Genomic DNA, 23895 nt, shown 5'->3' on the forward strand with positions numbered 1-23895 from the left:
GCGCCAGCTGCCATGTTCTGAAGGAGCCCAGGCCTTCTGAAGAGACTGTGCATGGGTCTCTAGCCACTGACCGTAACTGAGGTCCCAGTGGGACCTTGTTCAGTGTCCAACTGCTGGACAAATGAACAAGGAAGCCTTGGAGATGACGGTCACTGCCACTGCCTGAGATACCCTGAGTGAAAACCACCTTGCTGAGCCCAGCCAACCCCTAAAACTGTCAGAAATAATCCCGATACAGTTATGATTGTCTTGAGCGCCTGAATTTTGGGCTAATGTGTTAGGTATCAATAGGTAGCTGGGGCACACTCACCCCTCCCCTTGCCAGGCAGTGGTTTGAAAATGGGCATGTGACCCAGTTTTGGTCAATAAGACATGAGGTAGAGCCTTATGGTTGGGTTGCTTCTGAGAAAGTTGCCTTTGCTTCTAAGAAGGACACAGAAGAAGACACAGCCTCCTTCCTCCTGAGGCTGTTGCGTCTTGATGTGACCCTTGGAATTGCTGCTGCCATCTTGCTGCCACCCTGAGGATACAGCCAACCCCAAGGATGGCACAACCAAGGGAAGGAAAGAACTTGGGTTTTGATGGCATCCTGAGCCACTGCATCAGCCGGTCCTTGAATCCACGGACCCCTGCCTCCCTGATGCGAAGGGATCAGCGCCTTACTGCCTAACACAGTTTGAGCCACACCTGTTCCTCGCTGTTGAGATGTCCCATCTGTTGCAGCGCCTAGGCCGGAAGCCAGCTGCCACCAGCTTTGAAAGGGGAAAAGCTCAAGGGCAGGTTCAATGGGCAATGGGGTTTCAGATATCCTGCCCCAAACCGCTCCTCCTGCAGGTGAGGAGGGAGGAGAGGGGTGGGAAGAAAGCCAGGGTGGGGGCAGGGCTCAGACAGCATGATGAGTCAGCAGAGCTTGGGTTACAGAGCTGCTGGCTCCAGGCCAGCACTCAGCCCGCACCAGCACATCCCCTCCACCGGCAACACCAGAACCCCCATCTATGTTCTCACCGGGACTCACTCCTTCTCAGGGAAGGGGGCCTGCGGAGGCTGCCCATCTCGTGGATGGAGAAACTGAGACTCCAAGTATGCCGCCTACCAGCTGGTCCAGAGGGAGGGGCTGGGGCAGTGGAGGCTCGAAGCCCAGCTCTGAGGGCCTGCCCCTAGCCTGCAGGAAGGCTGCACGGGGCTCAGCAAAGGAAGCTGAGATCGTACCCCCGAGCCCTCAACCCACCGGGGTGACCGGCTGGCGCCTTGCCTGATGATCCAAGGCGGAGGCCGAGCTCTTCATACCCTTTCTAGGCTGAACTTTCATAGGGAACCACCGATTCCCTCCCTTCACCCAACTCCCACCTGGCAGTTTTCAGCTCCTGACAGACACAGCCACGACCTGGGTACCTTCTAGCTGGGAAGCGTCTTTCTGCCCTTCCTGTAGCATGAAAGTGGTGCTGCTTGACCTCGAACCTGCCCCTGAGCCTCTGAAGTTGGCTGAACGAGGGCCGTTCGCCCCATCACGCCGTCCGGGGGAGCGGAAGCTGGGTGGAGAAGCCCCTCCCGCTTCCCCGTGGCTGAGAGGAAGGGACTGGGTAGCTGCTGGCCCCTACGTCCTCCGTCCCTCCGCTGCTCCAGGGCTGCCATGTGCACTCCATACCGACCTTGCTCTTCCTTGGGGTCCTCAAGGACCCGATCTTTTATGCAAATTCCGCAGTCTTCGGGGTGCTGTCTGCTTGTTCCTGGCAGGAGGTGGGGTGGGGGCGCCTCATTTGAGCTTGGCGGGGTTTTGCCTCTGACACCTGCAGTCTCTAGAGCTGGAGACGAAGCATGGGGGCAGAGCACGGGGACGATTTTATCCAATGCTCTCATCCTATGAATGAAAAAACTGACATCCCCTGGCTGCTGGCAACACACAGAGGGTGGAGCGGCGCCCTGAGGGCAACTCAGGCCTCTGACCACTGGGTCTATTGCTGCCCTGGAAGGAGCAGGGCAGAGGGCTCATCGGGTGCAAATACCCCAGGGCAGGGCCACCCAGGCAGAAAATCTTCACTCCAGAACAGATGGGGAGCTCAGGCTTTACACAGACAAGAGAAAGCCTCGGAGGACCCTGGGAGGGTGTGACCTGTCCAAGGTCACAGAGCAGAGGGCTAGGATCCCAGTGCAGGGGTGTGTGGGAATCCAGGGACCTTAGTTCTGCCAGGAGGGGAGGGGCTCTGGCCGGGTACAGCTCACCACCCTCTACCCAGCAGGGAGTGCTGGGACTGCAGGTGGTGGCCGCTGAGCCTCCCACCATGGCTGAGCTCACGGTCCCTGGGTCCTGGCCTGTCTGCATCTGAGCACAAGTGCCTTCAGCAGAATCCACTCATTCATCCCCTTCTGCACCCGCTCTCGACCTGGAGAGTTTGTGTTCCAAAGGCTACTTAACTTCCCAAGCGTCATATTAGCATGTGAGAGTGCATTCGGTGCGTGTGGGATAAAAGCCAAGGCCGGGGGAACTGCAGACGGGCTCCACGCACTCATCAGGCAGATGGCCTCAGCCAGAGGGGCAGCCTGTGATGGAGCAGTGCCCCTGGCGTGGCCGTGCTGACTCCCCCATCCACACACCTGCCACCCACTCTGCAACTCTTAAGGTGGAATGCTATTTCCCCTGCCCTTCATCCACTTGTGTGGGTTAATTGCACGTGTCACTTTGGCTGGGCCATGCTGCCCACATATCATTCTGACTGTTTCTGTGAAGGCGTTTTTCGATGTGATGAACATTTAAATCAGTGGACTCTGAGTAAGACAGATTGCCCTCCGTAATGTGGTGGGTCTCATCCAATCAGTTGAAGGCCTAAATAGAACAAAGACTGACCTCCCATAAGCACGAGGGAAATCTGCCAGTAGACAGCCTTCCCACTCAAACTGCAACTCCTCCCTGCGTCTCCAGCCTGCTGGCCTCTCCCATCAGATTTTGGACTTGCCAAGTCTCCACCATCACGGGAGCCAATTCTTTAAAATAAATCTATACATGTGTCTTCTTGGTTCTATTTCTCTGGAGAACCCCAGTACACCACTTTTATTTAGGGAGGAAGGACAGTTACCCAAACATTAAGGAGGGGGCTCCCTGACACGGGCTCCTCGGGTCCATCACTGATAAGCTGGTGTGGACTTGCCCCCATCTGCTCCCCTCAGCTCCGTGCAGCCCTGATAACCACCATTTCTTTGAAGATCACCTCTGGGGGTGAGGCGACAGCAGTGACCAACCCCTGGAGGAAGAAGGAGGCTGGCGAGTTCCAGGTGAGAGGGAACAAACGTCAGAATTGTCCCCAGCCCCTGGCTGGTAACCCCGAGTAGTTTTACTCCATAATGCATCAGACTCTGGTGTATTAGTCTCTCCATCCCATATTTTGAGGATGAAAAAAATAAAAACTTGTCTTTTTTTTTTTTTTTTTTAAGTGCCTGAGGAAACCAAAGGTCAGAAAGTGTGTTGGGGAAGGGGCCCCTAATGTACGGTTTATGAGTTGAGTTTATACACTTTAATGTCTGAGAAAAATCTTTTGATTGTGGAGAGGCTGCAAAGGTCCCAGTTCTGAGATTTATAGAAGAAAAGAAACTGTCACGGTCGCACAGTAATTCATACATTCACCCGTCACCCAGGAGGGGAGACACGGACCCAGAACCTGTCCCGAAGATAGGTGTAAATTGCACATTCCCAGGGTAAGAGCTGCCTGACCTAGCAGCCCAGCATCTAGGCCGACGAAGGCCCGTCCTAATGATGTCACTCACAGTCAGCCATCAGCTTGTGTTCAGGAGTGGATTCTATTTTCCCCACGTGCACGCAAACAAGCCTGGCACATGGACAGAGAGAGAGAGCACTTCAGGGAGAGAAAAGTGCGTCCGAGGAGCTCATTACATTGACAACGACTGGAGTAAAGCACATCTAAACAACGTCCAGTTTGGAAATGCTACCTAACGGTCTCCAAGTACACTACACGAGTCCTTTGCTGCGGGCGCACTGGTTTCCTTGTTAAGCTGTAAGCGGTTACCAAGGATACGAGTCACAGCAGGTGCCTGTGGAGTGGAAGGCGGGCTTTCCGGCTGCCATCAGTGTACAGGGGAGGGGTGAACAGTCACACAGGAGGGCTGTCCGGAGCTTTCTACACGAGGCTGGATCATTAGAGTTGGGGGTAGGTGTGGGAGGAGGGCTTGGAAATAGTTTAGGGGCAGAAGGGGGTTTCCCAGGACCCACGCGGGGACAGTGGCAGGACTGGGACCACAGTCGGCTCCCCTCGTTTCTCCTCTATTATTCTGTGAACAAGGGAACAATCCAGCTACGAGGCAATCTGCCTCTTCTGGGCGGAACTGTCCCCCACCCCCTCCCCAAAGCCCCACATCCGTATATTCAAGCCCTCCCCTCCACGACTTAAAATATGGCTGTATTTGGAGACAGGGCCTTTACCGAGGTGATTTAAGTTAAAATGAGGCTATTAGGATGGGCTCTTATCCAGTCTGACACCAGGGGGGCATGCAGGCGTGCAGGAAAAAGACCCGTGAGGACACATGGAGACGATGGTCATCTGCAAGCCAAGGAAAACAGCCTCGAGAGAATCCAGATCTGCTGACACCTCGATCTGGCACTTCTGGCCTCCAGAACTGTGAGAACATAATTGTCTGTTGTTGGAGCCACACAGCCCGTGGCAGCCCCAGCAGACGAATGCGTCCCCTTCTAAAGGCCACCCCGGCCACAAGTGCGGTTTTCTGTATTTCTTTCCGGAGCCCACGTGTCGCCCACGGTGGCTTTTTGCACCCAGAACTGAATGTTATCTTAAAAAAAGAGCAAGAGAAAGGGTGAACAGCTGGTGTGGCAAAAATACACAGCAGACAGCCTGGCGTTGTTTTGCTACTCAAAACCTCAAATCCCAAAGTGGGCGTGCGAGAAGACACGTGGAGACCTGAGGGGGTCCCGTCCAGCACTGGGCCTTTCCCGTTTCCCTCTGTGAACTTCACGGAAGGGGCTTCAGGTTTCCTGCTCGGAAAACGGGCATCACGCCACCTCATCTTCTGGAGGCGTCCCTGCCTACACACGCCCCATACCCAGGAAGCAGATGCTGCCCTGTATTAGGATTAAACTGGCAACCCCCGATGTCGGCAGGCATCCTCAGGAGAGCAGCAGGGTCATTCTGAGTCCGGCTTGCTTAGACTCAGGCATCAGCAAAACCAGCTCCAAATCCCAGGCAGCCTCTTTGAAAGCTGCCTTCTTTCTCCTTCGGTGGTATAGACGTCCGTCTACATGAGTAGACTTTAGGGACCTGGACCAGAAATATTGCCCATGTGAGTGGGGACGGCATCCCCCGGGCCTGAAACAGTGCTTGGTAGTATTAACCCGGACCAGCCACCTTCTGCAGTTCTCACTGTCAGAGTCACTGCTTGGGGTTAAGGCATTAAAGGCCCTTGTTAGATATGTTACTGCGGGCCACGCACATTAAGACACCATCAGCCACTAACACCTCTTTGTCACTTCATCAGGTGGCCTCAGACCCCTCTCAGCCCGCTGGGGACCAAAGCTGGGGCAGCTGAGTTCTGCTGGGAGAAGAGGAAGAAGACCCACAGGCCGTGGTGTGGGGGGGGGGGTGGACAGGGCACACGGGGGGTGACCACACGGTAGAGGACTTCACAAGGACAGCGCTGGACGACTCTGAAGCAGCCAGAGCTCCGGATCAGAGCCACCTCCCGGCCCCATAGCCCAGATCACGACGCGAGGGCCAGGCCAGTTGGCAAGCTCCCAAGTCCCAGCTGGGTCTCTGGAAGGAACCTGGCATCGCAGAGCTGGCCTTGGCCTGGGTCCATGACGTAGGGTGCGGCGGGGAAGACAGAGCTGGAAGGCCCACCCCTCCCAGGGAAGGAGAGAGCCCAATGACTGGCACTCAAGAGGCGGGGGGACCCCCAGCTCTCAACCCGTCATCCGCTCGCTGGCTCCCCTGGGCTGCAGGAGCTCCTCTGGGCGAGCAGGGAGGGGACACGGGTCAGGTGAAAACAGCTAAGCACGGGGACAGCCGGGCCGTAGACCAAGGGCAGCGGGGGCAGGGAAGGCTGTCTGGGCACGGCAGTCCGGGGCGGGGACTCAGCAGGGGGAGGAAGACACCTGGCGGTAGTCGGGGCACTTGAGCAGGGCTGGGTAGCTGCTGTTCATCTGCAGGGAGACGTCGCTGGAGATGTCGGACGGGCTGCGGCCTCGCGCCCAGGCGTCCGGGTGCAGGAACTGGCCCGAGTGATCGGAGCAGTTGCTCAGACGCGGGCGGTAGAAGCCGGGGTGAGGCCTGTACACGTCCTCGGCGGTGCACCTCTTCATGAACAGGTACACGGCCATCACCCCCGCACTCTGCAGGCAGGGGGAGCTCGTGCTCGGGGCCTGGCCGTGGACGCAGCCGCGGGAGCACAGCACGAGGGGGCCGAAGGCGGGCGCGGGGCGGGGCCCGGGAGTTAAGGGCGGGGGAGCGGTGGGTCCAGGGTGGGCGTGGCCTCCTCCTCCGCCCCCTCCCGGGGCAGCACCCCGCCCCGCCCCGCCTGCGGGGAGGGTTTACCTCCGTTAAGAGGAAGGAGATGGCGGCGAAGGCAAAGGACCATCCGTACTTGTAGGTGAAGTAGGTCTCCGCATCCTTGGTCCTGTTGAGCACCTCATCGTTGATGCTGGAGATGTACAGCACCAGGCCCACCACCAGCGAGAGGCCTGCAGGGGGGCAGGGGCGCTCGGCAAGGGAGCCGGGGAGCCGCCGATGGGGCACCGCCTCCCCTCGGGGTTCAGGGAGAAGGCCTCGGCCTTGGGTGACCATGACCCCACTCTGGAGTTCAGGGAGGGCAGGAGCCCTCCTCCTGAAGGCCCTGTTTAGACCATTACCTTCTAGAAAGCGGACGGCTGCAGGTGAGAAAGCTTCCGTCCAGCCACCTCCCGAGCCACGGTGAGCCCGAGGGTTCTCACCGCCCCCCCCCACCGGAACCACCTGTTAGATGTGCGTCCCATGAGCCCCATCCCCGGACCTTCTGAGTCACGTGGCCTGGGCTGGCGCCTGGCACCGTGTCGTCCTAAGTGCTCCCCAGGCAAGGCTCATGTGAACTCAGGGTGTGAACCGCTGACTTTAGCAAGTGGCTTCCGCTGAACTGAGGGATAACACAGGCTCCCCTGGCAGAGATAGCCAGGGCCTCCAGAGCCTGGATAGATGGTCTTGTAACTGTGGCTCTGTGCAGCCCACCTGCCCCTGGGTGCGGCCAGTTACTGAGATCGTTAGGCAGGAGAGGCAAAGAGAGATGGTCCAGGCTCTGGCAAGCGTTACATCAGGGGGCCAGCGCTGCCTAAGCTCCTCCCGCCATTGTGCAAACGACCGACGGAGCATCGGTCTCGTCAATCAGTGACTGTAACTGCAACAGGACACAATTAATTCCTGTGTTTTGAGCTGCTCAGCTTTAATTCCATTCACATGATTAAGCTGGGGCATCCTGAAGGATGAATGTTACAGGAAAACAAGCATGATTCAGGCCTTCCTTGGCACTTAACTCACACTGGAATGAAGCTGGCCCAAGGGAACCCTGTCTGTTGCTGTCGTTAAAACACTTCATGTGGCCAAGCTCAGTCTGAGATCTCTGGTCCTGCTGCCCACCGCTGAAAAACCTCAGGTGCTTTGAAGCTGCTGTGTGGCCTTGACTGTTGTGAAGTTGATAAAGAAAGAGCTTAACCTGGGTCTGTATCTCTTGGACTAGGTGGAAACATCATGGTGCAGAGGGTGGGCTGAGGACACTGCAGGTGCTCAATGAACATTTGTTAGATGGATGGATGGATGGAAGGATGGATGGAAGGATGGATGGATGGATGGATGGAAGGAAGGAGAAAGAAAGAAAAGCTCTTGGGCATCTAGTGTTCTGACCGCCACCTGGCTCCCAAGCTATATTGACAAGACAATGTTGGGAAAAGGAACCTAAAGTGGCTTGGAAGTTGGGCGGCAACAGGAATGCCTGGTGCTGGCAGCTGTTCATCTTTTCTTTCCATCTGTCCATCCATCCATCCATCCATCTGTCCATCCATCCATCCATCCATCCATCCGTCCATTACTCAAGCCATCCGTCCATCCATCCATCCATCCGTCCATCCATCCATCTGTCCATCCATCCATCGGCTTAAAATCCTCCCGAGGCTTCTCACAAAGTACCCAACCAGGCGACCTCGGCTGCCGCCCCCCACCTCTCACCACATCCTCCTGATGCTCCTGCCACCACAAGTCACGACTGAGCTTAGTGTCCCCTGGCCTCCATCCTCTCTCTTCCCTCCAGGCTCCCTTCCGCCCACCCCAACCTCACACTCTACCTAATTCCTACTCACTCTCCATCTCGCCTGCTCCTGGCGGCCGTCCCTGACCAGCTCCTGGTCTGAGTTTCTGCCGCTGCCCTTGGCCCCCATAACAGTACTTGCTGACACTGTCAGAGCCCTTGTCAGGCAGGGTCCACGTTTCCTGCCCACTTGTTTATGTCCCCTAATACACTGCCCTTTCTGTAGGTAGAGATCCCAGCTCCCAGTGCTAAGGCCTGGGAGACACATGAGTGGATGAGTCAGCACGTGAATAAACGAAAGAAAGAGTGAATGATCGAGTACAGTCTGGGGTTGGTCCAGGAGGACAGATCCATGCTGAAGGGGCCTGGGTAGCCCAGGGTAGGGCGTAGGGGGTCTCTAGAGGATGGCTGAGGGATGGCAGATGAAGAGGCCATCATTCCAAAGGCAGATCGTATTTCTTTCATGTAAACACACAAAGACATAGCCCTCAAAAGGAAAAAGGAATACTCATTACCAGTGGGAACTAGGGGAAAGCGTCAGTGATGGCATGGCATGAGGAGGACCCTGGGTTCTCATCCCAGCTCTGCCCAGGGGGAGCTGTCAGGTCACTGCTCCTCCAGAGGTGATGGACGGGCCCGGGTCCTCAGAACCCTCCTCCAGCTCGGACTCAGCTGTGCTCGAGCCACTGACGCGGCGGGTCCTGAGCAGGGGCTGACCCGCAGCTGGGACCAGAGCTTCCCAGAGCAGAGTGGTTTAGGGATCAGATGTCAGAAGTGCAGAGTGCACGAGCGAAAACGGCATCACTTACCGGAGAGGATAAAGAAGATGCCGGAGACAAAGGCCAGGATTGTCCTGTGGGGACGGACATGTCCAATGTTGCTCAGGATGAAGCCAATGAACATGAAGAAGAGGCTGACCAGGGGGAACGGCGTGGCCGAGCGAATCATTTCTGACCGAGGGGATGGAAGGATGCCGTCAGCCTCCGGTAGCCTCACTCAGTGCTCACCTTCCCGAGTCAAGTGTTCCTGGCGGTGTACACCAGCTGGTCCCCAAGCCCCCGCCCTGCCTGAGCAGCCCGGGCTCCATCCCCTCCTCGGCTTTCGTTCCTTGGCCCTTAGCCTTCAGGGCCTATGCTGACTCAGAACAGTGCTGCAGGTTCACATGGGTCTGAACCAGCTCTGGTGAGGCCAAGGCCATGATGTCAGTCTCGCTGGGGGCCAGAGAGCCTGGTTCAGTTCCCTGGGTACTATGGTGTGAACGTCTGTGTCCCCCGCCCCCCCACCAAAATTCACTTGCTAAACCTAACACCCAAGGTGATGGTATAGGAGGTGGGGCCTTTGGGAGGTGCTTATTAGGTCACGAGGGTGGGGCCCTCATGAAAGGGATTAGTGCCCTTATGAAAGAGACCCCCCCCCCCACACACACACTCAGAGCACCCTCGCCTCTGCCACCATGTGAGGACACAGTGAGAAGGCAGGAAGAGGGCCCTCACCAGAACGTGACCGTGCTGGCGCCTTGATCTTGGACTTCTAATCTCCAGAGCTGAGAGAAATAAATTTCTGTGGCTTCTAAGTTGCCTTGCCTGCGCTATTTTGTTAGAGCATCCCAAACAGAGGAAGTCACTGGGTATGGATGCCCTCTCACTTGCCAGGGTCACAGCAATGGGAGACTCCAGCAACCTGTCACCACCCTGGATAAGTAACTGGCAGAGCGAGCTCTGTGAGCTCAGCCAGCACAAGCATCTGAGTCTCAGGGCATCGGCTCTTGAGAAACAAGCAGTCACCCTGCCTCTTCCCTCTGCCCTGCTCTGCCCTGTCCAGCCCGTGGCCCAGGCTGGAAAGTCGGAGGCACCTACTGAGCACGTTGACCGTGGACTCGGAGGCGAGCTGGGTGCTCACGGGCATCACATACTCTATGGTGAAGCAGCGTCCCCGCTCCTCACCTACGGAGACAAGAGCCACTACGTACACTCTGGGTCCTTCTGAACACGGATTTGAAGTTAACAAATTCAAACGGTATTCCCAGGTGCTTCTAGGATGTTTGACCCTCTGTGTATTTACACCTGGGCTGGATTCAAACCCTAGGGGGCCCCGTCCCCAGCTGGTGGCCCACAGCAGACGTGGACACCCGTCCTGACATCACATCTTTCCCAGAGAAGCACCGAGAGCTGCATGAAAAGCGATCACTGCAGACTCAAGGGAGAGTCAGGTGTCCGGTGGCCGTCTTGTGGCTTTGGGACAGACTCCACCAAGGATGGCGTGTGGTTGGCTTAGGTGCCCCAGTGTGGGTGTCACGGAGCAGAACCCCCAAAGCCTTGTCGACCACTTTGGCAACCAGACCCTGGTGACTTCAAACTCTGCTTCAGAGTTAAGCAGAGATGGATGCCACACAGTCTGGGCACTGGGAGGTGAGGTCAGTGTTGGGTGCCATTCCCAAAGTAGACTCAACACGTCACGGGGAGGCCAGGCCTCCACGGTCCTCCCTGCTAAATACGGGTGGGCGCCAACCACCAAAGCCCTACCATGAGGCTGGGAGGAACAAGTGTTCCCTGTGTCCCGTGCACACATGGGTTACAGAGCCCTCCAAGAAAGGCTCCATGACCCCACTGTGGTGTTTCTGACCAGACTCACGGGGCACAGAGAGGCTCTTCTTGTGCAGCCTGGTTCCGGGTCATGATGAAGGGATAAAGGACAGAGCCCTTGGAGTAGCAACTCCAAGGGTTCCAGAGAAGCCCTAGCAAGTGGGCAGGAGGCCCTGATGGGCAGGATCAAGGCCTGCACCATCTGGCAGAGTTGCAAAGACCTGCACCTGCGTTTTCTCCCTGCCATTTCACAGACATAGGAACAGAGAAAGTGCTAAGAATTTCCCATCCTCATGCTCAGGTCACAAGGGTGAAGCCCTCATGAATGGGATTAGTGCCCTTCTAAAAGAGACCCCGTGGAGCTCCCTCTCCCCCTGCTGCCCTATGAGGACACGGGGAGAAGGAGGGAAGAGGGCCCTCACAGAACGTGACTGTGCCTGCGCTTCACCTCCCTGCATCTTCCTGCCCTCATCTGTGAGGCGGACGTGATAACAGGGCCTGCCTTGCAGAGTCAAGGGGGAGGCACTGCGACGGAGGACTCAGGGAGCTGAGGCCGCCTCTCTCAGCTGGGGGTGGGCGGTGTGGTGACAGCGGGGCCACGGGCATCTTCCAGGTGGGAAGACCCAGGTCCCGGGGGTGAGAGGACTTGCCCAAGTGGACAGGGAGACTCAGGCCTTGAGTTTGGAGTGGATCCTGGCCACTGGAGGGAGCAGGCCCAGAGCTCATGAGCATCGTCCGCGGTGACCAGCCTCCTTCCAGCAGGGACGTCGCTTCCCCGGGGTGTGTGAGATGGCAGCTGCTCCTCTCTGGGGGCAGGGCTGTCCCCAGCCCTGGGCGCCCTTACCTGCGAGGAAGCAGACCCTCCACAGGCCTGAGTGCAGGGACATCTTGGTCTCGGTGCTCTGGTTCTGGGGCAGGACCACGCCCTCCTCCAGGTACAGCCAGTGGTCTGTGCTGACCGCGATGCCCAGCAGGCCCAGGCCGCACACGGCAAAGACGCTGCTCAGCAGGGTCAGGGCCTTCCTCCTGCAGGCACCCATCTTCCTGGACAATCCCGCGGGGGCCTGCGGCCGCGATGCCACCAGCAGGGAGTGGGCTCTGGCGGCAGGACAGCGGGTGAGCCGGCAGTCGTGGCCACGGCTCCGAGGAGGGGCCCTGGGCGGCAACTAAAGTCACCCCAGCCGTGCTGAATGGATGAATGAAGACCAGCGGGCCGGCTCCCTGGAAGTCAGGCCATGGGTGACAGACATGCCACCTTCCTCCCCCCGTCAGGAACGCACAGCTTTCTTGACAGGCTGCTGCGAGGGGCCCCCTTGTCCTCTCTGGGGGTCCCCCTTGCTGGATAACGCCATTCATTCATTCATTCATTCAGCAACCCACTGTACCCAACGTGGAGACAAAAGGATGAATGTGACCCCATCCTTGCCCTTGAAGAGTTCCCTTCTGCAAGACAAAGCGCCCCCCACCCCCAAAGCAATGAAAATGCAGCTTGATGGGTCTGTGGGGGAGACCCGCCCAAGGATGTGGGAGCAGGGAGGAGGGATGGAGGCCTGAAGTCTGCCTGGTGGGCTTCTCCGTGTCGAGAAGGACTCTGAGGCCCAAGGACACCTGGCAGGGAGCAGCGGGACCCAGAGGGGACGCGGCAGGCGGCAGAGGTTTCTTGGGAAGGTGTCTTCCGCAAGGATTCCCATCAGTTGTAGATCTGGGTCCACCCCGCTAAAGAAGCCACACCACAGTCCAAGTTCAACGGGCCTCCTGAGCCCACCTCATCAGAAGCCGTCTGACTCTTGTCTGCCCAACACATGGTATTGGCCGGAGCTGGCTCTGAACCAGCCAGAGTGAGGCTAAGTGTCTACATGAGGTGAGCCATGCGAACACCTGCCACACCTGCCCAGCCAGTCCAGGCTCGGAGACGGAGCTGGGAATCAGTGAGGGGTAAGATGCCACCCCAAGGAGCCCACAGCCCAGCTCAGGGCTTCTGAACTCTGCCTGGAACCTAGAGCCACCCAGGGAGCATCCAGAAGTCCCGAGGGCCCAGGTGCCACCCCGAGAGATTTTGGTGCAGCTGGGCTCATACAGGGGCCGTGGTATCGCTGTGCTCCCTGCGAGGCTAATCGCGGCCCAAGTTGAGAACAACGGCTCTTTGCTACTCAGAGTGTCATCCGTGGGCCAGCAGCCTTGGCATCACCTGGGAACTCGTTAGGAATGCAGAGTCTCAGGCCCCTCCAACTTTGTAAATCAGAATCTGCATTTTAACAAGATTCAAGTGAGCTGTATACCTGCTAAAGTCTGCCGAGCAAACAGGTGACTACAGTCCAACGTAGTCATGGCTGTGGCGGGGAAAGCCCAGGATGTGATGACAGCCCACGAGAGGGTCACCCAGTGGGGCTGTTGGGAGGTGGGCAGAGCTATTTCTGGAAGAGGGTGGCATCTGGGGCCTGGAAGCCTTCCCCAAGGCCTGGTGTCACATCTCAGCCGAGGCACAGGGGGATCCTGGCTCAGCTGCTGAAAGGGGACAGAAGACACACTCAAGCCTGGAGGCTTGATCCCTCTGTGGAGTCTGAGCTTGCTGTAGGAGGGGAGAGGGGGGAAGGGGAGGAAAACGGTGCTCTTTGCAAGAAGGAGGGACAGCCCAGCCTGGACTCCACAGCAGGAGCCCCGCCCTGACCCCGGGAGGGTTGACTGATCTGCAGACTGAACCCTACGCTGGCGTCCTGGAGGCCTGGGAACACTTGGAGGCAACGGCTCCCGTCCACCAGGCTGGAGAGCACAGGGGCTTCACGCACGCCAGTCCCTCCTGCACTGGCTTTGACAGAGAAGGAGAAGATGAAACGCAGAACAGCCAGCCCTCCCCGGCTCCCCACTGCCCGCAAACCCGGCCATTCCCCAGGCAGTGGGCTGGGAGGTGGAGCGGACAGCTCAGCCCCAATGTGGTGACAAGCATCTCAGAAAGCACCTTCGCGTGTGGGCCCCGTGCTCGCCGCCACAGCAGAAGCAAGGAGTCAGAGGCTCTGTCGGAGCTCACAGGCCGGAAAATAGGAAACGATAGCAAAACCACTGCTACACGAGGGCGGGCAGTGTTCTGACTGGTGGAACCCGGGGTCCCAGGGAGGACGTGAGGGGTGGCAGGGCAGGTGGAATGACTGCACGGGTTGGTGGATGGGTTGCAGTCATGAAGGTTTTTACAGCAGTTTAATAAGTACTTTCACTTACACTTGAGGCTCATAAAAGCCCAATATCTGCCAGAGGGAACGGAACTGGAACCCCAAGGATGGTGATGGGGGTAAAGGGAGGAGAGAGGAATGAGCGAGAAAACCAGCCCAGTGTGATGCGGAGAGCCTTGAGCTGAGAGGCAGAAGCCTGGGCTTCGTGCTCAGCCGGTCTCTGAGTAGCCGCGGAAAGTCGGGAAATTAACCTTCCTGAGGCCCCTTCCTCTCCCAGGGAACACAGAGGGAGAGGACAACAGTAAAAGTTGAAGTAGATCGAGTATTTATCATTATTAGACATTCTGCTGAGCACATTATTTTAATCTTTACAACCATACTACCATCCCCATTTTATAGGTAAGCAAACTGAGAATCAGAGAGGTTAAGAAACTTGCCCAAGGTCACTCAGCTAGCGAGTGATGTGCCTACATTTGAATTTATCCTGCCTCATTCTCAAGGCCTTTCTAAGCTGAGCTCCATGGAGCAAAACCTCCATGGAATATTCTAGCAAAAAATGCTCTGGTGAAGAAAAACTTGGGAGGCACTGCATCTAGGTCTTGAAGAATCGCACTGCACATTCATCGGTTAAAAGCCTGAAAAGTCCGCTTAGCTCCACCCATCCCACTCTTTTCCAGACTGTTTTGGCCACACAATGGTGTTTTGTTCTGTGAAATCCACTTTGGGGACAACGCTGCCCCCGCCACATGAAGAATAACAAGACAAAACTGCTGGGGGACTCAACGCCACAGCAGGTGCGCCAGTGCCTTGAACAGTCTAATGCAGGATGCTGGTGTAAGGTATTATTATCAAGCAACAATGGGCAAAGCCCCTGCTTTCTAAAGACAGCAGCTAGTGACTGCTCAGAGCAGAACAGCCAATTTTAAAGTAAGCTTGGCAGACAGAAAAGATTCAGGTCCTGGAGATTTGGAAAGATGAAAATGGAGAGAAGATTGGATCTGAATCTATAAAAGCAAGAAATGAAAGAAGAGGCCCAAGTTGACCCAAACTGCCAATCTCTACAAGGGCAGAGCTTGAGGCCCGGGGCGAGCTTGGGAAAACGGGAACGTCCCCTTTTCAGAGTGGGTAACACGTTTACCTACTCTGCACGGAGTGGAAAATATCAACCGCATTCATTACACAGCTGAACGGATGCTTCTGTTGTGAAATCACCTTTATTTACCAATAAATGACCTCACTGACTTGAGCACTGAACAGCCCTTTATCATCCAGTGTCTCATTAGGACCTCAGGACAAAGCCATCAGTGGTATTGGCGCCATTTCATGCCCAGGGAAGCTGAGGGTTAGAGATGCTAAGTGGCCTCCAGGACGTCACAGGCATGTGGCCAACTCTGGATTTAAGCCCAGGTCTCACTCCAAAGTCTCCACTGCAGCAACACTGCCTCCTCCTGAAGAAATAAACAGTTTCAAGAAGTGCTGGGGGATGGGCTTCCTGGGAGGCGCAGTGGTTGAGAGTCCACCTGCCGATGCAGGGGACACGGGTTCGTGCCCCGGTCCGGGAAGATCCCACATGCCGCGGAGCGGCTGGGCCCGTGGGCCATGGCCGCTGAGCCTGTGCGTCCGGAGCCTGTGCTCCGCAGCGGGAGAGGCCACAGCAGTGAGAGGCCCGCATACCGCAAAAAAAAAAAAAAAAAAAAAAAAAAAAGAAGTGCTGGAGGAGAGGGACATGCAAAGTGACCACTAGGGAATCTGGAAATGGGTGGCACACAATTTTGGGAGACCGTCTTTGTCCATAACCAAGGGCTACGCCAGGGCTGTTTCTTGACCCTATTGGGTTTATTACTGGGAGTCACCTGAGCGTATCTTTTCATGGGGATGCACTAACTCAACATTTTGGAGTCTGAAAACCACCTTGTAGGGTGGGAAGCCTAATATTTCTCTCAAAGCACAGGTAAGGAAGTCAAGGTCCAGCGGGGAGATTTACCTGCGGTCACCAGGCAGTGCCGTCGAGGGGCAGGACTGTGAAGTGAAAATCTTTATGCGGGACCGCAGCTTTTCCCTCTGTGCTGCACGGGAAATTATAAAGCAGAAGATGAAAACCACCGGGCCCCACCCTGGAAACAACACCATCACTAACACCTTCCGGCCTTCCTTCCTGTGTAACCGCGCGCATGTGTGCACGCATTTTTCTACGCAATCTTCGGTTGGTGAGGGCGGGAACAGGAGTTCCCTTGCAGACACTCTGGCCTAGAATGAATTCCCAGACCCCACCTAATCGGGCCCTGGGCCAGGTCTTTGCTTTCGCACTATTTCTCCTGCTCTCATGGATCCCATCCATCCTCTACAACATTCCTTTGATTTTCCTTCTGGAGGGTAGGGAGACCTTTTTTAATAAGTTGCCACCATGAGGGAAGGAAAAAAAGAAGAAAGTTGGTGTGAAAGCACGTGTTTAACATGAACTCAACTGTGAAAAGAAATTCATAGACTGGGAAGAAATAAACCAAAATGTTGACAGTGGATGTTTCCAAGTAATCAGGTTATGTCTGCTTGATTTTCTCTCTACTTTTCTGGGCTTGACAAAGCTTCTAAAAGAACATGTATTATTTCTACATCCAGAGAAGAAAACTAGGTTAAAGACCAGACTCGACAATTCTCCAGTCACTGCCCTCGTAAAGAATATGCAGGGGCCCTCGAACTCCCAGGCGAGAGATGTTGAGATGCAGGTCATCCTCTGGAGCTTGGGGCTTAGGAAGCACGGAAGGTCTGAGTCGTTTAAGATGATTACCCGGGGACCATTACCTTTAAGCATTAGCTTGTTAATTATCAGCAATTAACAGTCGCTAATTATCACCCATGACCAGCAATTAGGGAGAAACGTCTTGTGGAGGTTAAAGCACTAACGGCACATTTCCCTGCCCAAGCCAGTAATAAAAGGACGTGCGGTGAAGCGCTTAGATGTAGGACACAGGCGAGGTTACAGACATGAGTGAGGTCGGCCAGGGAGCTGCTGCGGAGGACGGACAGGGTGAAGTCAGAGGAAAGTGGGGAGGGAGCAGAGGACAGCCCAGTGCAGACACCCTGATCCCCCTTTCTTAGCAGCCCAGAGGAAACCCGCTGAGGCCTAATGCAGGCGTTGGGGGCCAGGGGTTCTCGTCAGGGCTTCCCAGCTGCTCCCGGGAGCTGGTCTAGTGACCCAGCACCAGCCTGGCCAGTCCCAGCAGGACTCACTGGTGACCAGAGGGCAGCCCCCAGCGGTCCTGTGACCTGCCTGCTTCCCAGGGCTTCCCTGGTGGCACAGTGGTTAAGAATCCGCCTGCCAATGCAGGGGACACGGGTTCGAGCCCTGGTCCGGGAAGATCCCACATGCCGTGGAGCAACTAAGCCCATGTGCCACAGCTACTGAGCCTGCACTCTAGAGCCCGCGAGCCACGACTACTGAAGCCTGTGTGCCACAACTACTGAGCCTGCACTCTAGAGCCCGTGAGCCTGCACTCTAGAGCCTACTGAGCCCACATGCCACAACTACGGAAGCCCGCACGCCTAGAGCCCATGCTCCATAACAAGAGAAGCCACCGCAGTGAGAAGCCCGCGCACCGCAACGAAGAGTAGACCCCGCTCACCGCAACTAGAGAAAGCCCGCGCGCAGCAACAAAGACTCAACGCAGCCAAAAATAAATAAAAGACGAAAAAAAAGTGACCCCAATTCTTTGGCGCTCCTTCCACTGAGAGATGGGGTCTGCTCACGTCTCCTCCCCTGAGTCTAGGCAGGTTCGTGACGACTTCCACCAACACATCTGCTATGTGTCTTCTGGGTCACAAAAGGAGGGAGCTCACTCAGGGGAAAGCCGGCCCCCACGTACGTCGGACAACCCAGAGACCCCCGTGCTTCACAGCAGGGTTTCTCAACCTCGGCCCTGTGGATACTTGGGTTGGACGGTTCTTTGCTGCGGGGAGGCTGTTCAGCAGCTTCCCTGCCTCTGTCCACCAGGTGCCAGTAGCACCCCAGCTGTAAACAACAGTGTCCCCAGGAGGAGATCTGTCCCTGGTTGAGAGCTGCTTAGAGGGCACGCCCAGGTGGTTGGTGGATAGCCCAGCGGAGCTCCTAGCTGACAGCCAGCATCAGCTGACAGCCACGGGACTGAGCCGTCCATCCCGGACGTCCAGCCAGGGGAGCCTCGGGATCACTGCGTCCCCAGACAACACCCGACGGCGTCTGCATGAGAAGCTCCAGGCAGGAACTGCCCAACTTCCTGACCCAAGTAATCATGAATGAAACAAGGTAGTTGTTGTTTTATACCATTATATTTGAGGTAATCTGATAGGCAGCAGAAGATATCAAGATAACTTCATGGGCTTCCCTGGTGGCGCAGTGGTTGAGAGTCCGCCTGCTGATGCAGGGGACACGGGTTCGTGCCCTGGTCCAGGAAGATCCCACATGCCGCAGAGCAGCTGGGCCCGTGAGCCGTGGCCGCTGAGCCTGCGCGTCCGGAGCCTGTGCTCCGCAACGGAAGAGGCCACAGTGGTGAGAGGCCCGCGTACCGCAAAAAAAACAAAAAAAACCAACCAAACAAAAAACCCAACAGTGGTCAAAATAACTTCATTACTGATTTATTAGCATCTTCTTCTCACTGCTTAAGTATGATGTAAATCCCAGGTGTGACTGACCAGAATGTAACTTAGCAATGGAGCTTCTGAGCATCACAGTTTAATCCCTGGGACTTTCAGCCACGTCAGGGAGTGAACGGCACATGGCTTTGGGACCAGGTGAATCTGAGCTGGAACACTGGTTCTGCCTTGTCACGTCCTGGGCACGTCACACGATCACTCTGAACCTCAGTCTCTTCATCTGTAAAGAAGGGGTAGCTTCATAAGGGTTATTGTGAGGATTTATGAAAGTGTAATCGAGTGAGGCTGGACCACCTCATGCTTACCTGAGTACAGTCAGAAAGTAACACCGGTTGACACGCAAGGAGCGGTGAACAACACGGCGGATTTAATAGGGTAAATCTGTCCCCGAAAAGGGGCAAAATGGTCCAGACTTCCTCATCTCCACCCAGCTCTCCAACCTCCCTCTCATCATGGCGTGTGGTCCCTGCACAATTCTCCTCATTCCACCCACCACCCCCCGCCAAATTTCAGCCCCTCTGTCTCCTTTCTTATCTCCATATCAACTAAGGCTGTGGGACTGGAGAGATTTTAGGTTCCTCTCATTTGGAGAGCAACACCGTTCTGCATAATGATGTAAAGGGTGTCTTGGCGGTGGGCACACTGCCATCTCTATAGACACAGATAGTAAATATAATATCATCAAACATGTAGCAAGTGCTTATTAAGTGTCACACACAACAGAGGCTCAGCATCAGAAGGGAGTGTGGCACCTGAAGCCTGGAGACCTCTAGGTGTCATTATGTCCCAATGTGGGAGACCCCCCTCCCCCGCCGACCCTCCGCCAGGTGGTGAGGGAGCTGCTGGCTGGAGCTGACAAGGGGCCTGTTCTCCATGCTGGCCCCACTGAGCTCTCTCTGCCACACTGCTGATGCCCTCTGGAGCAAGTGAGCAGCACGAGGCAAAGATTCATGGCCCTTTGACAAAAGCAAGACCCAAGGAGTCTTGCACTTCAAGCTCTGCCTGCCCCAAGACTAAGCTCAAAGCCACAGCAAGCCCGTCTGCCAGGAGCCCAGGCTACACAGCTGAGGATGCAGACCTGGGTCCAAACCTCCTGGAGTGAAGGTCGGTGTGTAATCAAACTCCTCTCACCCTTGGTTTGGCGGGAGGTTCCTGAAAGATAGTTTCCATAGGGGAAACCCAGGGGCATCATGACCACCAACCAAAGGCCACTGCTCTTGCAGAAAAAGAAGCTCAGCTGGGGAGACTGTGGCCAACACTTTATTGAGGGTCCAGCAAAATGCTCTCTACAGGATCTGCAGTGTTTCCCCAAAGGCGTGGCCGCAGACACCAAGTCAAGCGGGAACACACCTAACAACGGAGGGCTAACCAGGCAGTTATAATCATATCTATACCTTCGATATTATGTTCTTTGCAGAATTTTTCTATGCAGATTAGAATTTTTCATGCATTACAAATGTGACCATGCTGCACACACCACAGTAAAGCCTGATGTTATTTTACTTAAAAGTCGTATTTCCTACGCTATTTTTCGTAGCTACAGAATATATATCCTCCGACTCGGATGCACCCGAACTGATGTAACCGCTTCCCTACTACGGAACAGCTAGGTTGTTTCCAAAATTTCCCCTGTTGTAAACAATGATGAATAAACATCCTTAGGGCTAAGTATCTGTGGACATCTGCAGGTATTTTCTCCGAATAAATTCCTACAAGTGGAATTTCTGGGTTTAAGGATATGAAATGTTTTAGCGTTCTGAGAAGTACTGTCAAGACTTGTTTGAAAGATTTCAAAGGCATTTTACCCCTGCTACCTAAGGTACCACGTAGGTACGCCTGTACAGACACAGAGAACTCCAAACTGTTCCAGGTCGAAAGAGTCCCTCCCCATCTCTGCTGAGAATAACGGAAGCTTTGGAACCTGGGCTCTGCTCAGCCCTGAGGGCTACGCTTGCTGCATCAACAGGGTTTTCAGGACAAAGGCTTCTATGCTATGAATGATGTCCAGGAAATGCAGGACCTCCTAAGTGGAGCAAAACATCTTCCATCAGTGCTTTGAGGCTTTTTGAGGTGACCCATCGTCATCACCTGTGAAAGACTCTAGACACATGCATGCCCAGATCCAGATCAGCTGAAAAACCCATTAGAAAGAGTGCAAGTGTTGAGATAAATGGCTGAACACAAAAATAACCGACAAAAAATCAGCAGCTATAATACAGTGGCCAGTTGGAAAATATAATGCTCAGGGGGAAAAAAAAATCTATGTAGCAACAAAACAGCAAACTCTCGGGGAATAAACTTAACAAATTATGTGCTAGTGCTATATAAAGAAAACCTTAAAACTATTGATGTACATAAAACAAGAGTGATAAATAAAATAATACATTCTGTTTTTTGGACAGGAAGACAACGCCATGAAAGTGTCAGCTCTCCCTAAATTAATTGATGAATTCAGTGCAATGAGTTCTCTCTAGAAGATGATTCTGGGGTCAGTTTACAGGAAGCAACATTTGAGGATAGCAAGGAAAATTCCTCTAAAAATAAAGATGGATAAGTGGGAACTACCAAATATTTATGCATGTTACAGAGTGACAATGATTAAAACAGTCTGATGCACATGAAAAAAATAAGCGAGTCAATGGAACTGAAAAGGGAGTGTGGACTCCGTTTCTGGCTATGATGCACAAGTTTGTGGGATTCCAACCCTCCTACTGAAAAGAATTAGAACAGCTGAAGAAAATGTAAAATATTGGTTTGAAGACACTGCAGAGAAGTCAAGGAAACCAAGATTTCAGGGGTCGAGGCCTAAAGACCAAGGAAGTGCATGGATATAAGCCTGACGTCTTGTACAACTTTTGCGTCTAGATCCCAAAACTAAGCAGAGCCGCCGCAAGACTGGGAGTAATTAGGTGATGGAGAGCCGGACTCACGACTGCCAAAGAGCTCACCGCGCTGATGGTGGAGCCGTTCAGTGAGCAGAAGATCGGGAGAGATTTGTGAAGAGGGATGTGAGAAGGGGCTACCGATATGCCCCTAGTTGTCAAACACACCTTGTCCCACAGAGGGCGGGGCAGTTTAGTGAGAGAGGGTCCAGGGCACGCTGGGAGCCCAGTGGCCTGGAGTGTGACTCCGGCCCGGAAAGTCCCAAAGAAGAGAGATGTTGGCTTCTTGCTCTGGTGATGGAGAGTTGGCTGCTCTTTGCCAACCTGAACTGCCCAAGTTTGCGGGGCTGGGATGTAGGAGCAATGCCAGCGACCGGGGGCAGCCTGGAGGGCGCTGGCCTGGAGGGACTCAGGTCCTTCAGGATGGCTGCCACGCTGGGGTCGGGGGTGAAGGAGGCTCGGCGGGGAGAAGCTGGGGGAGAACCGTCGGATCCCCACGAGTGTGAGGAAGGAACCACGAAAGAGCGCAAAACCCGCCCGAAGGGAGCTACGAGTTAGAAGGCGTTAGGGGCGGAGGGGTCTATGAAGAGCCCAAGGAAAGGGCCATGGGAGCCAGACCCAGCCTTGAAGACCCCCGAGCCCAGAGAGCCCGGGCCATCTCACGACCTCCCCGGCCAAGTCGGGGCGCGTCTATCTCTCCCAGCTCCCTCTCTCCAAAGCTGCAGCTTGCGGCGCGAGGACGGCGGCGGGGACCAGCCGCACCCTTTGGAGGCGCCGGGCTTCCCGCCACAGCAGAGCTGAGCTGGGGGTGCGCAGTTGCTACCATTATGCATCACGTCGGAAGGTCGGGCTGTCGTTTGGGACTGGACGGTCCAGTCACTGCCGGGGAGCTTGGTGTCACTGAGAGACCCGAAGAGCCACAGAGGCTGCCCAAGTGCTCGTCTCGAGCCAAGGGAAGGACCAGCCCCGCCGACTCAACAAAGAGGGGACGGACGGCAGCCGCATGAGCACATCCCACAAGCATGTGCGTTCAGAGGGCTTGAGGTTAAGAACCAGGAACTCCCATTTTCGGGCAATGCTTTGAGGAGGAAAGAATAAGGGATAAATGCCCCACTCCTCTCGCTCCTTGAGAGCCTGGTTCTCCATCTTGAGCCAGCACCTGCCGTGGCAGAGATGAGAACAAGATAAGGCGCTCCACGTGCGGCCACTTTGCAGGCTGAGGTCTGGCCTCCTTCCAAGCAGCGGGAAGAGAAGAGGACCTGGCTGGGTGGTCCGGAGGGAATGTCGAGGCTACGCTGGCGAAGGGACCAGCAGAGGTGGGGGCTTGGGGGCCGCTGTCCTCCTTGAAGGCCCGGCTCTGGGTCAAGGCGTCTCCGCCCCCAGTGGCTCTTCCCCTTTGCCCATCCGCTGAATCCCACCCCCAACCCCGGGGCCTGGGGCGGAACCAGGGCTCCATTTCCCCTCTTTGTTTTTCCTAGCCATCCCCTCTTCCGTGGCTCAATGAATCAAATGATTTGAGGTTCAACTCCCGGCTGGACAGACATCCACTTTGGCGAGCTGAGGATTTCATTAGATGATTCACCACAGAACTCCCCGAGTTCCCGCATCCGTAGAATGGGATTGCAGCAATGCTTCCTCGTGGGCTGGCTCTGGGCACTAGGGAGCTGACACAGGTAAGGACTGGAGGTGCTGGATAAGGGAGCTGGGCCCGGCTTAGGGATAACTGGGACCATCATTTTTATCTCACGGGCCTGCCTGACGAATGCGTGCCGGGCACAAACAGGCACGTGAAACTCAGAGACCGTAAGCGTCAGAGCAGAGCGTCAGAGCGCGAGAGCGTCAGAGCGTGAGAGCGTCAGAGCGGGACAAACCACGACGGCCAGGACGGCTGCCGTCCCCTGAGCACCCACACCTCCTCTGACACCTTCCTCGCCAAGTCACGCTGTTATTCTCAGGCTGAAGACGCGGTGATCACCCAGCTCCTGAGCGACAGAGACGAGATTCACGCCTAGGTGTGTCCAAGCGCAGACTCTGCTTCTCCGCCTTCAGTGACGGAGACCAGCCTCTCGTCCATTTAATCTGTACATTTAAACAGTTCCGCAGCCTCCTCCAACCACATGGAGGTGGGCCCCCGAGCAGCCTTGTCTGACCCTGGGAGCCTCTGTCCTGACCTGTGACATCATCACTCGCAGCTCTGCCACCAGCCACGAACCACAGGCACGCCCGCCCCTCGGCCCCAAGTCACACAGTGGCCGTGTGGCACGTCAGACGCACCAGCCCACCAGCAGACGTCTGGCCAGCCCCAAGCCCCGACTTCCACCCCAACAGAAACAGATTTTTATCTCACAGCATCTG

General features: G+C 55.6%; 1 protein-coding gene across 2 annotated transcripts in view; it reads right to left on the reverse strand.

Annotated features, from left to right (window-relative positions):
- Window positions 1-3163: 3163 nt before the first annotated feature.
- Window positions 3164-23895, reverse strand: part of CACNG5 (calcium voltage-gated channel auxiliary subunit gamma 5) — a 36002-nt gene continuing 15270 nt past the window's right edge. The window contains exons 2-6 of one of the 2 annotated variants that reach the window (XM_059998468.1): window positions 11713-11966; window positions 10143-10229; window positions 9096-9236; window positions 6552-6697; window positions 3164-6313 (exon numbers count right to left, since the gene is read on the reverse strand). In XM_059998468.1, coding sequence (XP_059854451.1) covers window positions 6092-6313; window positions 6552-6697; window positions 9096-9236; window positions 10143-10229; window positions 11713-11908 — 792 coding nt within the window. In that variant the 5' untranslated portion in view covers window positions 11909-11966 and the 3' untranslated portion in view covers window positions 3164-6091. Of the gene's footprint in view, window positions 6350-6551; window positions 6698-9095; window positions 9237-10142; window positions 10230-11712; window positions 11967-23895 lie in introns of both variants that reach the window. The other variant, XM_059998467.1, reaches the window with a different exon arrangement.

Source organism: Delphinus delphis, chromosome 19 (assembly GCF_949987515.2).
Source record: "Delphinus delphis chromosome 19, mDelDel1.2, whole genome shotgun sequence".
NCBI lineage: Eukaryota > Metazoa > Chordata > Mammalia > Artiodactyla > Delphinidae > Delphinus > Delphinus delphis.